The sequence below is a fragment of the Callorhinchus milii genome, unplaced genomic scaffold (assembly GCF_018977255.1).
Source record: "Callorhinchus milii isolate IMCB2004 unplaced genomic scaffold, IMCB_Cmil_1.0 Scaffold4, whole genome shotgun sequence".
NCBI lineage: Eukaryota > Metazoa > Chordata > Chondrichthyes > Chimaeriformes > Callorhinchidae > Callorhinchus > Callorhinchus milii.
Window position 1 is genome coordinate 57,092,925 of NW_024704745.1, and position 16,917 is coordinate 57,109,841.

Genomic DNA, 16,917 nt, shown 5'->3' on the forward strand with positions numbered 1-16,917 from the left:
CACACCCCTAATTTCACCTGAAAATTGCTTTTCACAGCTCATTTGAAGAGCATTAGCAAAAATATTGCTCCAAATAGGTATGCAGGCTACATACCACTGTTGGTTTTATTCCAGCCCACATTACTGGAAGAAGTTATAACTTCTTCCAGTAATGTGGGCTGGAATAAAACCAACAGTGGTATGTACAGGAGTCCTGTAGCTCAGTGGTTAGAGCACTCACGTTGCCAGCAAGAGACCTGGGTTCGATCCCGGCAGGGTGAAGAGTTGGGCAAGTTTCCTTACTCCACACCCCTCTATTTATCTAGCACTGAGTAGGAAACCAGTTGTTAGTTGATTGGCTGATTGCTTTTCCGGTGGTAATACTTCCTTAAAAGATAATGATAATAAATTTGTTCACTCAATCGACAACTATTTGTGGGACACTGCTGTGTGTAATTGGCTGCTGTGTTTTGCCTACAAGATATATACAGTCAATTCACTTTATAGTATATTCTGTGAAGCGCTTTGAGACGTCTTAAAAATGTGATAAAATGCTATATCAAATGCAAGGATTATTATTTATCAGATCTTCCCAGCTACACCAAAAGATGTTTCATCCACACAAGGTCATTATGAATAATTTCAGTGCTCTTAGTTTGAAACATTTTGTTTATCTCTTCCTGCTAATGCTTTGAAATAGATGAAATTCCTCTCTTGCAAACTGTTGCTTGTCTCCATGGTTTGCTTTCCTTCCTCAGCTTTCAAAATGGAAAGCTCTTGCAGCTTTAGAGTTTGAGGAGAATGCCCACTTGAGTGTATGATTGTAAGGCTGGAGCCTGTGGAACCACACACTGGTATATGTCAGTGCTTTCGAGAAAGATTAATTAGGTTGATTTTTAAACAGGAAATGCAACCATGTTGTTGCAAATGTGTGATCAGCATTTTAAGAGACCTAGCCAATGAGCAGATCTAGACATCACAAGAGTCCTGAATATGCTGAGTGCTCAGGAGTTCAATTTTGAGGTCAGAGTGGTTGGGGTTTTTAAATTGACAAATAATTAGATGACTACTCCAGCCAGAAATGTTTGGAGACTGATTTTGTCTTCAAAATTATCCATTAAGCAGCTGGCTTTACAGAGACAATCTCATGCCGTGAAGGTGAAAGGTTAATAATATTTAGGTGGTTCTTCACTGAAGGATTTATCATGGCAACTCACCAAATAACACATTTCTTAAACAATTAACTGTCTGTACTTCATCCAAAGAAAATAATAGAATGAAGCTGTCTAAAACTAAACTCTATTTAAGTTTGGGCAAAGTTCTGTGTTCATCCAGTGAAAGAGATCAATGTTCGTTTTCAAACAAATAGTTTTTTTTAATATTAGCGCCTTGAGACGTTCTCCTGATGTGAAATGTAATTTGTTGTTATCACCAGTGTCACTTTGAAGGGTCAAAGTGGATACATAAACATTAAAGCTCCTGTTTGTTTTATACCCAATAATTCAATATCAGAAAATATCACAATGACTTTATTTAGCAATTCCATTTGAAATCACTGCACATTATATCCTATTTTGCTGTAACATTACCACACAAGCCTTTATTGTGGCCTCTGAGTCTGCTAATTATTTGGCAACCCACTATAACATTGGTATGTGTCCACAAACTGAGATTTCCACGTAATAATGAAACCAAACGAATAGCCGACTGCTGGCATCACTTTCTTCGCGCTAATGCATAAGAAGTACTGCTGACGTCACGTCCATTGATGTCAGTAGCACTTCCTGCACAGTGCACAGTAAGTGACTTCAGCAACCTTTCCTGCATGTAGCTTGACGCTTCTAGTAGAGGGCAAGTCCATAGTCCTGCCATACATTGCTATGTGCAAATTGACTGCTGCATTTGCCTGCAAAGTACAGTCATTGCACTTTATACTAAAATCCTGTGAAATACTTTGAGACATTTTGACAAGGTGACAAGACACTATATAAAATGCAAGGATTATTACACATAACTAGGGTGTGTATTGTTCTACTACCCATACCAGCCAACTTTATAAGTCTGTGTGAGAGAGACTGTCGTTTTGTATCAGATAGTAGGTACCTTTATGCTGTGGGCTAGCTAGCTCATTTTTTCACTTTATGTAGGACTCTTATAGGAGAGGGGAGACTGTCCAACATAAACATTATAACAAACAATATATTTTCTTTGTAACAATATCCAGGAACTGCTTTGAAAAGGTGTGGCCTTCAGACTGAACCATTCATAAGCATAATTCCTTCAAAGCACAACCTCAGCAAATCTTATTTCAAGTTCAACCTTCTGTGTGTTGCCTTTAAATGAACTGTGTGTTGACTATCTGTGATTTAACACATTCTACGCTTGAGTGACTGGACAAGATGCCCGTATCCTTCAAAAGCCTGAATGAAAGATGCAGTTGGTTTGGATCTGCGCTTTTAGTGTTCTCTTTTCTGCCGCTCCAACACTTCCTTTCATTGATATTCCATGATCTTGCTTTCACATAACCACATAGGCACAAAAAACTGCCAGAAGTTGTTTTTTAAGAAAGATGTTATGAGGCTTTTTTTTGCTCGGATAAAAGCATTTATACAGGGATTTCGTCTGGTTTGCTGTGGAGCCTCTGTTTTTAATTTGGATTCTTAGTGCAAATATTTGGGTCAGTACTGTACTGGAAATGTAATGGATGCATTCTTGTTTTCCAACACTTGCAGATGTGCTATGTTCACATAGAGTGAGAAAGCTTAGAATTTAACAAAGGAAACACTATAAAACTCACATACGTGCTATGTATCAGTTGGGACCATACCACATTTTCAATGCATTTAATAACATTTAACATGACTTATGCAAATTATGAGTTATTATGGCAAACTTGCGTAAGTTGTACCATATATGACTTAATATGTAAAATAAATATGTAAAATTATGTACAAGTCAGATTTTATATGCCTAACACAATAAATAAACAAGTACTGGTTGGTAATGTTAAGGCAAGGTTTCTGCACCATGTTTAACCCATGCATAATAAACCTATGGTAGTCAATTCTTTCCATATACTACACAGTCCTTACCTCATGTGCAGAAAACATGACTGTACACTGTTTTGAAACCAAATGGGTTTCAAAACAGAACTGATTTAATATTAAATGGAAAATTAAGACAGAATTCAACAAATTGACAAATTCTTGAGCCTCTAAAATGCTACAAATTGGGTTAAATCAAAACCCAAGTGGCATTTCTCCCCAATTATATGCACAGTGTTATGGGTTGCTTAGTTTGGGTCTGAAATGCAAGAGGGGGCATACACGTGAAGGTGTTGATGATGGGTACTGTTCTTGTACCTTATCCTCTACCTCTCTGTACCTCTGGTTCTTGGTCTGCTCCTTTCGGCAGTGATCAATATCAGTTGAATGTTGACTGTTTCCAGGCATTGAGACTATGCTATGTGGCCAGGTATTGGACACTTCGAGTAATGTTTAGTGTAGATAAAAGCAAGAAACAAAGAGTTAAACTTGAGGTAGCTTACACCATATTGAAGACGTTTAAAATAAACTCTGACATTCATTTCAGATAGGAAAAGGTAACCTGAAAAGAATGAAAACTCGGATGGAAGGGGTGGGGGGAAATTCCTTTACCAGCTGATTTCAAACCCACTTTTCATATCAACAGCACCAATCCCCTGGAGGCAGCTGTCTAAGTCTCATCTGTGACATGGAAAGATTGCCTGGCCCCCATCCCTCAATTCCCACTTAACTGGCCAGCATTGAAAATATAGCATCAGTGAACATTTCCATTTCCTACATTTCTGCCTAAAAGTTTAGTCATTGCAATTTGCAGTAAATTCTGTGTAGTACTTTGTAGTTTCAATGACAAAAGGTGCTATTAGTAGTAGTAGTATTAATGTTATCTTTTTAACACAAAAGTTCCTTGTTTACACTATCCTTTTGTTCTGACCTCCCCAGGTCAAGGTTCCTCTCCCTTCCTCTTGTTGCAAATGTTCATTCCTCATCTGTTTTAAATTTTCCAAGCTGGCTTCCTTTCCATTACTTTCCTGCTCATTCTGCCTTTCCAGTCTCCCCAGGTCTGATCTCTGCTATTCTGGCTTCTTCTACATCCTCTTTGTGAGCTTGTCTGCCTGAACTCTCCCAAACCGTGTCCCGTATGTTTTGTTTACTGTGAAATGCTCCGTTGCACCTGTCTTCTTCTGAACTGTTTGTTTAGAAGGAATCAGTTTGTTTCCCAGTCATAACTAATTTCCCTCTCCTGATCCTCACTTGGAAGTGTAGATGGTGTTGTATGTTTATCCCTCATGCAGCACAGACACTTCCCCAGAAACAATGAAAATCCTCAGATTGAATTTTGGTGTAGTACACTAATTTGCTTTTAACAATCTGTAGACATTAACTCCAGGCTAATATTGAGGGAGTGCTGCATTGTCAAAGGTGCTTTCATTGGGATGAGATTTTAAATCTGATATTCTGTCTGCTTGTCCAGAAAGATGTTAAAGATCTCATGATACTATTCGAAAAGAGCAATAATAATTGTATGGAAAACTTTTTTTAAAAAAATGTGTTTCTTCTGGTGTCCTGGCCAACAGTCCTGCAGTTAAATTGGTCATGCACCTCATGGCTTTTTATGGGACCTTGCTAAAGTAAATGGCTGCTGATTTTGCCTACCATAACATTCGCTATATTTGACAGTAATTGCTCGTGAGGTAACACATAAGAATAATTAATAATCCTTGCATTTGATACAGCGCCTTATTATGTTGTTGAGATGTCTCAAAGCACTTCACAGAATAGACTGTGAAGTGGATTGACTTTATATTTCATGGGCGAAACGTGGCAGCCAATTGCGCACAGCAGTTTCCCACAAACAGTCATGAATTGAGGGACCAATTTCTTTTAATAGTAAGATTCAAGTTCTTGTGTGTTCTTTTGATGAGTTAGTTGCTAAAGACTAATTACCATTGTGTGAACTCAATTACTTCTTTCTAGAGTGTAATTGAGCCACATTCAGTCACTAGTCTGTGCTGAGTGAGTTTCTAAGCCAGGGAAGCATTGGAAATTGCGCAAGTTCTTTTTACCCATTGGATCCTGAACTCTTTTTACCCTTAACCACCTGCAATTAGAGACTCTCCACTTTTTGCGATGACCTCTCAATTTGAAGGGAAAGATATGTTCTCATCAATGTTAGTACAACCTCATATTTTCATTAATTGCTTAAAAAAAAGTGCAATTTCTCTATCTTGTTAAGATTGATATCACAACAGACCTTCTTCACAATTGTCTTATTTCGTGCCAATATAACTAACAAAGGAATATTGTTTTCCAATTCTGTCTGATTACTAGCAGATTTTATAGTGATAAGTTGTATTTCTTTGCATTTTAGGACATGATAGTGTGTTTTCGGACAAGAGCCTCTGATTCTCATGTGTTGGGATGGCAGCTTTATGAGATCCAAAAATATTCATGTTGTATTCTTTAATTTGATAATAAAACTAGAATAAAAATAGAACTGAAGGTTTTTTTCCCCCAGCTTAAAACTACATGAGTGGAATTGAATGACATGTAGATATTGTAACCAAACAATCTTTGCATTTGATATATGTTGAGCCATCTCAAAGCACTTCATAGGATATACTGTAAAGTGGTTGACTCTATTTTGTGGGTGAAATGCAGCAACCAGTATTGCGCACAGCAATGTCCCACAAAGAGCCATGGACTTTTTTTATTTGTGGATTTGTTGACCAGGACAACGCGAAAAACTCCCTTCTCTTTTCAAGTAGCACCATGGGATCTTTAACGTTGACCTGAATAGGCAGACAGACCTTATAATAATAATAATCCTTGCATTTGATATAGCGCTTTTCACATCGGGAGGACGTCCCAAAGTGCTTCACAGAACACACTGTAAAGTGAATTGACTGTATATTTGTGGGCGAATGCGGCAGCCAATTGCGCACAGCAATGTCCCACAAACAGTCGTAGATTGAAAATGACCTATTTATTATTGTTTTGGTTTTGGAGGGATTATTATTACATCTCATCCCAAGTAATAATTCAATACATGGTTCCTACTAGAGATATTGAAGATAGCCAGTCAAGAAGGTGGAAGGTTGAATTCAATTGCCCACTCGTGCACCTGTTGAGAGCAGTATTGGTAGCAGCCAGGAAGGAAATGGCCTGGTTGGCCTCCTTGGGTGGTAATGATACTTGCCCTGGGTAGACAGGAGGAAGAGGCCTAAAGAGAAAGAACCTTAAAAATAGAGTTGGAATTGATTTAGTTCTTGTTTGATGCTTTCAGAATGCAGCGTAAAGTCAGAACTATGGTGTTAGTTGTTTGATGCTCCTCTTATACTACTTTTACATTGTGGTTCTCAGGGGCTCAATAGTCAATAAAATTGAAAATCTTCCAAAATGCACACCAACTCGCTTACATAACGTTATGACTGGTCCCAGTTCCAGTTAGTTTCACACCAGCTCCAGCCTGTGGTTAGAGTTGCTTCACGTCTGCCGACTCTTAGCTGAGAATTCGCCAGGTCATTTAGCACAGACAGTAGGACTCAATTAGGATAGTCTGGCCAAGAGCTACTGAAACTGCCCCTCCACTGAGACAAGTATATTTGAGCTACTGGCATCCCTGGGATCTGCATTTGCATTTAGTAACTCCTTTGAGATCATTGGCACTCATTCTTTACCTAACTCAGTATCACATTACAATTAAGTGAAATTGCAGGGGAGTGGTAAAGAAATCAAAATGCTAACAACTTGCTGATAAAACCATGAGCTGTGGGCAGGAGGATGGTAACAATGCACTCATATGGTTGCTTTTGAGCCCAAGTTTGGACTCAAACTTGCGCTTGTTGAATGCAATCATACCTTGGTCACTTCCCCGCCCCCCCCTCTTTCCATCTCGACATCAAATCACACTACTATTGAGCACTCTGAGGCAATACGTGTGTAAAGGGCCACTCGGCTCCTGTTAACCTTGAAACTTAAAGGTCTAAAGGGTAGGGCGGTCTTAGCTGAATAAGGAGTGGGAAAGCTGTACAAATGTAGTTGATTTGCCCCAGTTTAAAATTATTTGAGGGGAATTGAATAAAATGTAGATATCCAACACACTCTGTGGTCCGCATGTCTTGGCTCTCGCAACCTGCACCTAATACTGGAATGGAATGAACACTCTCCAGGGAGATTTTCATTGAATTTCATTGAATCACTGAAGATTTCCAGACCATAGAAATGTTCATGTGTAAGTAACGTGCATATGTGGAACTCTGCCTGGTTTGGATACTCCTAAGAAAAAAGTTTTGCATGTGTCGGATACCCAGTTGACCAAAAATGAAAGCCGTGAGGATAGATTGAATTGAGACTGAGGTGCTTTCTTTTTCTATGCTATCAGATGGTTGAGCTCGGCAGATCTTTTCTGCATATGTTGTGTGGTTCAGTGTAAATCCAGGCAACGTTTTGGCCAAAGGTTCAATCGTAAATGTGTTTGCCATTATTTTTGCAGTGTGCAGTGGAAGGATGTGAATAAAACCACAAGTTCCTCTTGTGGATGCTGGATACTTTTTGCGCAGAAATGAAGGAAACTTTGAGGCTGTTGTGGGGCGTTGCTTTGAGCAAATTGGCTGCTACATTCACCCACAAATACATGTCACATGTGAAATGCTTTGAGATGTCTGGGTGACATGATCAAATCCAAGAATATTATGATTAACAAATTCGAAAAGGAATTATAGCGACCATGTTGCCACTGAATGGAAGAAAATGCAAGGCGCATTCTTCATTTTTATCCATTTGGTTATTTGGCATCATTTAGCTGCTTGTAGCATTTTGTTTATTCGCTGATTGCATGAACAGCAAATATGGAAATTGACCCAGAGAATGCTTCCATGGCAGATCTTTGATGCAATGCACTACATATATTGATTATAATTAATGTTGGTGTTCGGTTAATTAAAAGAAAAGGCTTTGCACTCAATTGTACTCAGAATCTTTGCATTTGGTATAGCGCTTTTCATGTTGGGAGGAAGTCCCAAAGTACTTCACAGGAGTGCAGCAACCCAATTGCGCACAGCATGAAATTGACCAAATTTATTTAGGAGATTATTGGCCAGGACATCTGGAGAAACTCCTTTCTTTTTTCAAGGAGTGACATCTTTAATGTCAACCTGAACAGATGTCTCATGTGAAGAAAAGCAACTCTTAACAATGTAGCACACCTCCAGTAATAATAATAATAATAACCCTTGCATTTGATATAGCGCTTTTCACGTCTTCTAGACATCTCAAAGCGCTTCACAGAATAGACTGTAAAGTGAATTGACTCTTATTTGTGGCCGAAATGCAGCAGCCAATAGCGCACAGCAGTGTACCACAAATTGAAATGACCAATTTATTATTGTTTTTGAGGGATTATTATCAGGCGTGTGGAGTAAGGAAACTTACGCAAGGTTTCACCCTACCGGGAATGGAACCCAGGTCTCTTGCTTGCAAAGTGAGTGCTCTAACCACTGAGCTACAGGACTCCACGTATTGCATTGGAGTGCAGTTTAGACTGAGGTCAAGTTCCAACATGGGAACACGGTTAACATCTCTTTAACCCATCATCCCCTATCCCTTAGCCCATTTTCTCCTTTGTCTTCCTTGCCCTGCCTCTCCCCTCTCTGTTAGTCCTTAAAAGCCTCTCCTTCCCAACATGTCCCAGTTCTGACGAAGGGTCGTGGACCCAAAACGTTGACTCACTTTCCTTTCTCCGTAGATGCTGTGTGATCTGCTGAGTGTTCCCAGCGACTTCTGCTTTTGTTTCAGATTTCCAGCATCTTCAGTATTTTGCGTTTTGTTCCAACATGGGGCTTGAACTCACAAACTTCAGAAGCAAGAGTACTATCAACTGAGCCAGGCAGACACACAGTTACACTACAGATTAAACACAAAGGACTTTCACGATTACTGATGGAAACAAAATACATTCATATAATGAAATTGGATAGGTTGTGTTCAATTGGCTAAAGTTCACATTTACATGGAAAATTAGTATTAACCTGAGTTTTAAAATAAAACTGGAGAATTAATTGTGTAGGTTTGAGTCAGGAAGGAAATGAGTTGGATTGAATTAGATTGAAGATTTCAGCTGGGGGTCATAGAAAGGTTCAGTAAGATTTCTAAGAGAATTCATACTCAGGGAATTTGTGAGGAAATAAGCAAAGAGATGCATTCTGATTTAGGACAAGGTGGGGATTAATAGCGGATATCAATATGGATGTGAGTTTTGCCAATGATAATAATGTCTTGTTTTTAAATAAAGTGAGCTGGGGAAAAAGAGTAAAGATCATTCTGTCCCTTTGCCAAAACTATGACTAAAACTTCCTTCTGCTTTTCTCCCTGGAGAAATATGTACTAGTTTTCCTGAATTGAAAACTAATCTCTCAAGGATTTCTTTTTTTCCTCTTCATTAGTTCTGACTGAGTGTGTTTCCTTTTGCTAATAATGGAAATTATGGTGGAAAGCTTGTTGCATGATATTTTTCACCTATTTTGAGTAATTTTACCAAAACGATTAAATAAACCTATTAAAATGTGATTGATCAGTGTTCCTGCAGTGTATATAGTATGTAATTGGATCCTTAGTGTGTATTGGCTTTTCAGTGTATATCCAGTGGAATCCTAAAGCATATTGATTAGAGCACTCCTGTAGAGTATTTTGTTAAAGCACTCGCCTCTCAAGCGGGAGGACCTGAGTTTGAGTCCCGAGCAGGGTGAAACGTTAGGCAAGTTTCTTACTCTACACTCCTATTTACCTAGCAGTAAGTAGGAACCCGGTTGTCAGTCGATTAGCGGATCACTTTTCGGGCGGGGGTTAATCCCTTCAAAAGAAAAGAATACATTTTAAAAATAATAATTTGGTCACTCAATCTATGACTGCTTGTGGGACACTGCTGTGCGCAGCTGGCTGCCATGTTTCGCCCACAAAATATGCAGTGAATTCACTTTACAGTGAAGTGCTTTGAGATGTCTCAAAGACGTAATAAGGCGCTTATCAAATGCAAGGATTATTATTATTATATTCCCTGAAATTGAGATCCTGACCAGAGCTGGTTAGGTGACTTTAAAACTGAATTCCAGTATGACGGAAGTCCACAATCTGTTCCTTAAAACAGAAAGGTTCAGAGATGAAAGGAATGGGAGTGGTGACAAACACTAGGAAATAAATAAAAACAATTTAACATAAGAAAAGGTATAATAATAAGCCTTGCATTTGATATAGCGACTCATCACATCTTCGAGATGTTTCAAAGCGCTTCGCAGAATACACTGTAAAGTATAGTGACTTTGTGTTTCGTGGGCAAAATGCAGCAGCCCATTTCGCACAGCAGTGTCCCACACACAGTCATGGATTGAGTGACTTATTATTATGATAGCATGACGTATCCCAAGTCATGGAAATTTTAATTTTGGTAATAAAATTATTTGTGACTAAGGCGCAAACAATTCTTATCCTTTTTTTGGTAGTTCTTCCTGAGAAAATCACTGAGTTTTGAGAATAAGTCACTGCAAAAGTAACACAGTACCTTCAAAGACACTGTTGGCAGCAGATTTACCAGCACTGCAATTTACCACTAACAATCTGCCAACAAATTAATTAGTTTCAACCTTGCAGCTGAAGACTGACTCTCTTTTTCCAAACACTAAGAAATGACAAATATTCTTCACTTAATTTCCTGCCTCACTGCAGCTGATATGGAAAGACTGCAACAAGGATGTGGTGGATTCTGTAAAAGCGAAGCTTCTTGAGGAATGAGAGTACATTATAACCACATTAAATGATTTTTGTAATAACTTTATTCCATGCTGTGATGGTATTTGAACTTGCAATGTTTGGTCTGTCTATTTTGACTCTTTGAACCAAGCATCATCATTGTTCCCCATCTTGCAAAGATGTCCTGTGATCATTACCAAACTTGGTGAAGTCTCTATGCAGCATTTCACTGGGAATGTTCCACTGCACATATTTTGGTCACCAAAATACAGATCATGTCATGCTGCATTCTGCTATACAAAGATCCAGAGAGATGTTTGCAATTTCAATATCCATTTATGAATGATGGTACTGTTTTGTCACTAACTTAAAGCAGATGCAGTTGCTCTGTACATGGTCATGATTCCATCTGTTAACATACAGATTACAATAGTGTGATGCTTAAATGGACACTGGTTGTTAAGAATATGCAAGGTATTTTGCTGCAGCAGATTAACTGTTGCATTTGCCTACATAAGTTACCGCACTTTAAAGAACGTAATTGAAAGGTTTTGATATGATCAGGCACTGAAACCAATTTTAGTAGATATATTGTATTGTTTAATTCCATAAGGTGACACTACTGATTGCCTCTATGGTTCTGGATTCTGACAATAAGCCAGTGAATCATGGGAGAAGATAAATCTTCACATAGGATGTTTGATCTTTTCATTAACTTAATGATTGTTATCCAATGGTGTAATTTTACACCACAAAATCAGTTACTCTATGAAAGGACAAAGAGAACAGGCACCATGAATGGTATTGGTTGACTTGTTGGGGTCCCCTAGATGACAGGAGTGGAGGATGGAGTCCAGGTGGTAGAGTAGTGGGGGGAGAGAGTAGTGGCCCTGGATGGAAGAGTTTGTCACTGGGTTTCTTTGTGTGTTTACTTACTACAGCCTCGTGATCAGCACCTCCAATACGTTAGCTATTTGATGGGTAGAAATTCCAATGATGTTTAGCAAGGGATCAAATCCATGTAAACATATGGACTGGGGAATGATGCCCTAATGCCCAACTTTGAAGAGATTTATCCAGTCCTCCCCAAGATTATAACCATTGTCCTTCATGATACTGAGCTCTTGAACAAGCTACGAAAGGGTTTCTTTTGGCCCGCTTGCAAAGTCCACACCAAGCAGTTAGATGGATTTGTGGTTAAAAATGTAGAAATAGAGTCTTGGAGCTGAGCTGGCTCCAAGATAAAGTGCTTAGCAATGAATATTGGAATTGAATTGATGGCAGACTTAGTCACAGTACGTGCTGACCAGCCAGCCTGGTTTGTTCACAGGACTTGGAGCGCAAGACCTGTGAGCAGGGATTCTTTCCACACAGTTCTGGTTAATCCTAACAGCCACAATGGTCCTAGCTGTGCAAGCAGGCAGAAGCTTGCCAGACAATCCTCTCAATGGTAGGCTGTGCAGTTTTAGCTCTTTTTAAAATTTCAATACCTCAGCAAATATTTTGGAATCCCCACGCCCCTTGGCTCTTATACCCCTGAATTTTAATACTTTCCAGAATTAAGAAAGCAGAGTACGTATCCTTGGGAAGAAAATGCATTTTCCATTTCAGACAGCGTTTCCAGTATGTAGATGGCTTACTTGTGAAACAATTTCAGTCCAGTTTGGACATTCTGAAACATGGTGATGGGCATTTGGATTTGACCAATAAAAAGTTACAAGGTTTTAGAACAAAATCACACAGTGGCTAGATGTGAGAATTCAGAGTGTATAATCAGCAGCAAAGCTTTATATACCCCAACCCCTGCTCAGGTCCGAAACACTGATTGTCCAGCACTTTGGGAGGTACTCCCAACATGAAAGGCGCTACAGAAATGTAATGTTGTTGTTGCCAGATAAAAGCATACAATTACATAACTTATTGGCTCCTTTGTCTTGGTCTTGGACTTTTATTTTTGGCTAGGTTACGGTACTTTGAAAAAGGATACTTTCTCATTGAGGTTTTTTTTTTGTTCTTGCAGGGAATGGCATTTACTCTTGAGGAACGTCTGCAGCTTGGAATTCATGGGCTGCTCCCACCCTGTTTTTTAACCCAAGATGTTCAGGTTCTTCGTGTCCTCAAAAGCTACGAGACCAAAACCAGTGATCTTGACAAGTAGGTTATCGCTGTACGATGCACTTGCTGTTCCACTATCAAGGTGCAGGAAGCTGTTTTAGCTTATTTAGTTGACTGATGACATTGATTAACCATTTGAAATCTTTGTTCATTACTTTTCCTTGGAAATGTTGTAGTTGCATGTAGCTTTGCACAGGTCATGCTTCAAATTTTTTACAATCTGTAGCCACAGGTTCAGAGATATCTAATAACTACACATGGTGTCTCTCAGCTCTGTCTAACTTTTTGTTTCCATCTTTGACGTATTATAGAGGATATGGGGAGTCTAATATCTAATACAGTTTATAATAACTGTATAAATCCTCCTTGGACACTGGGGTGGTGCCAGAGGACTGGAGGGTTGCAAATGTTACTCCGCTGTACAAAAAGGGGCAGAAGGATAAATCCAGGAACAACATGCCAGGTAGCCTAACATCAGAAGTGGGGAAACTTCTGGAAACTACAATCTGGGACAAAATAAATTTTCACTTAGAAAAATATGGGTTAATAAAGGTCAACCAACATGGATTTGTTAGAGGCAAATCATGTCTAACAAACCTGATAAGAGTTTTTTGATGAAGTAACGGAGAGGGTGGATGAAGGTAGTGCAGTTGATGTAGTTTATATGGATTTTCAAAAATCATTTGATAACATAAAAGACTTGTAAGCAAAATAGAAGCCCACGGTATTAAAGGGACAGTGGCAGCATGGATCCAGAACTGGCTGGGAGACAGAAAGCAGAGAGTGGTGTTGAATGGTTATTTTTCTGACTGGAGGGAAGTGTGCAGTGGTTTCCCCAGGGGTCAGTATTAGAATCACCCATGTTTCTGATCTATATAAATGACCTGGACTTGGGTATAGGGAGTACAGTTTCCAAATTTGCGGATGATACTAAGCTAGTGAGCAGTGAGGAGGATAGTAGCAGACTGCAAATGGACATAGACAGACTGGTAAAATGGGCAAACAAGTGGCAGATGAAGTTTAATGTGGAGAAATGTGAAGTAATGCATTTTGGGAGAAGAATGAGGAGAGGCAATATAAGCTGATGGTAGAATCTTAAAGGGAGTGAAGGAACAGAGAGACCTGGGGGTCATATAAGTAAATCTTTGAAGGTGGCAGGACAGGTAGATAAAGCCGTTTTTAAAAAAAAAACGGCAGTACTAGGCTTTATAAATAGGGGCATAGAATACAAAAGTCAAGCAGTTATGAAAAACATTTATAAAACACTGGTTAGGCCTCAGCTGAGTACTGTGTTCAGTTCTGGGCACCACACTCTAGGAAGGATGTCAAGGCATTGGAGAAGCTGCAAAGGAGATTTAGCAGAAATGAAAGACTTCAGTTATCAGGAGAGGCTGGAGAAGCTAGGATTATTCTCCTCATAGCAGAGAAGGTTAAGAGAAAACTTAATAGAAGTTTTCAAAATTATGAGGGGATTCGATATGGTGAACAAGGAGAAAACTGTTTCCATTGGCGGGTGGATTGGTAACCCAAACACCGATTTAAAATAATTGTTAAAAGAAACAAAGGTGAGGAGAATTGTTTTCACACAGCGAGTTATTCAGCTCTGGAATACATTGCCTGAAAGGGTGGTGGAAGCCGATTCAATAACAACTTTTAAGAGAGAAGTGGATAATTATAGTGGGTAAAGTTTGCAGGGCTATGGGGAGAGCACGGGGGAGTGGGATTGAATTGGTACCTCTTTTCAAAGAGCTGGCACAGATACAGTGGGCTAAATGGCCTCCTCTATAATTCTATGAAGTGGCGATTTATAATCATAATAATCCTTGCATTTGACATAAGACCTTATCAAGTTTTCGAGATGTCTCGAAACACTTCACAGAATATACTGGAAAGTGAATTGAATTGTAGGTGAAACATGGAAGCCAATTGCACACAGCAGTGTCCCACAAACCGTTGTGGATTGACGTAAACAATTTTTTTTAAGGAATTATTATTGAAAAGTGATTCGCCAATCGACTAACAGCCGGGTTCCTACTTACTGCTAGGTAAACAGAAGCATGGGGAATAAGGAAACTTGTCCAACATTTTGCCCTGTCGGGTATCAAACCCAGGTCTCTCATTTGCGAGGCGAGTGCTCTAACCACTGAGCTTTAGGATTCCACAAAATAAAATAATGGGATATTTTAAAAGAGAAAAACAAGTGGGAATTCCTTCCAAGAACCGCGAGCATGTCACCCTGACCCGAGGGGACTCCACTTTAGAGGTAGATTATAATAATAGTAATAATAGTAATAATAATCCTTGCATTTGATATTTCACATCTTCTAAATGTCTCAAAGTGCTTCACAGAATATGCTGTAAAGTGAATTCATCGTATATTTGTGGGCGAAACGCTGCAGCCAATTGCGCACAGCAGTGTCCCACAAACAGTCGTGGAGAGAAGTGACCAATTTTTTTTCTTGAGGGATTATTATCAGGAGTGTGTAGTAAGGAAACTTGCCCAAGGTTTTGCCCTGCCGGGAAACGAACCCAGGTCTCTCGCTTGAGAAACGCATTCCAAACCACTGAGCTACAGGACTCCACGCTTCATTATATTGAAGCAGACATCTGGTTTTCTTTATTTCAGGAAATCCCATCAAAATCATTGCATATTAAATAATGTCCTTAGGTCAGGGGAAGAAAAATAGTAAAAACGGCTACTTTTCTTTCTGAATTCATGTTGGAAGCAGTCATCAAATAGAGAGATTCATTTGGATGCACTTTATTAATATAAAAAAATAGAAATTCCTTTAACACCAGTGATTTGGATGTATGGAAACTCTGGGACACTCCCTCAATCCCTCTGCCTTGCCCCTTCTCTCCCCTTTTTCAATTCCCACCTTTCTTTTCGACCGGTCACCTGCCCCCAGCCACCCTTCGGCTTGGAGTCAGGATCTGCCACTGTTGAACCTCTGAGACGATACCCTGTGTGGAGGCCACTATATAAGTGCAAGTTGTTGTTGTTGTGTAGGGGTTTGTAATGGAATATTCCTATTGCACTTTGCTGCAAGAGAAATTTTATCTCCCGAGAAAATCATTGCTCGAGGATGTAAACTAACTGGGAGAGGACAGAGTGCTTCAGGGAAGCACTGCGCTGTTTATCCACTGCCTGCATCCTAGGAAAATTTTTTGTTTCACCAGGCAAGTCTTTAAAATTGGGCTTGAGCTTGTGCACAATACTGGCTTCACAGGATCCCAGTGCAGGTTTATATAAACACAATAATACAGAGCACCACATGTCCAGTGAAGGTGTGAGCAGTCTAGCCATCATTCAGTTGCACATAATTGCTCTGTTTACACACCAATTGGAAGCTGTATTTTCCTTGGAAAAGATTTTTTTAAATGTAAAAATGCCTACTGTATTATCCAATCAGCTTTCTTAATACAGTTTGTCTGTGACACTGAGAAACTGTTCTACTTGCAGCCTAGGCATATATATAATGAAAAGGTGTTGTATTTCTGTTTCCCTTTGTCATTTTTGAGACATTCATGCTAACTTGAAAGAGTATTTTGTTTGGTTCATTTTCCAATCTTTAAACCATCTTTGCAAAAAGTGAAATCTAGTCATGCAGAATGCACCTCACCAAACAGTTTCTGATGACACACTGCTCAGTGCTATTATTGTAATCCTTCTTAATCTGCTTTTCCGAACAGGTACATTATCCTAATGACTCTCCAGGATCGAAACGAGAAGCTTTTCTACAGAGTACTGACTTCTGACATTGAGAGATTTATGCCAATTGTTTACACTCCGACTGTGGGCCTGGCATGCCAGCAGTACGGTCTGGCCTTTAGGAGACCCCGGTAAGTAAAAACTCTTCTCTCCTCTACACTTAATTTGTATTTTTTTGGTTTTCAGAGTATGTTCACGTGTAACAGGCCACACAATAAAAGCAAAATACTTCCTCAAATTTATTACCGTTGGACTACCAGCACAATTTTTTTCTAGGAACTGAATTGGGAATGTCAAGGTACAATAGGGACAGAGGTGGCTTTGTTC

At 39.3% G+C, this 16,917-nt stretch overlaps 1 protein-coding gene across 1 annotated transcript in view; it reads left to right on the top strand.

The window, feature by feature from the left end:
- LOC103184403 (NADP-dependent malic enzyme) overlaps positions 1 to 16,917 on the top strand; it is a 76,103-nt gene that overhangs the window by 20,485 nt on the left and 38,701 nt on the right. The window contains exons 2-3 of the mRNA XM_007902360.1: positions 12,784 to 12,917; positions 16,572 to 16,721. Of these exons, the coding sequence (XP_007900551.1) occupies positions 12,784 to 12,917; positions 16,572 to 16,721 (284 nt within the window). The remainder of the gene's footprint in view (positions 1 to 12,783; positions 12,918 to 16,571; positions 16,722 to 16,917) is intronic.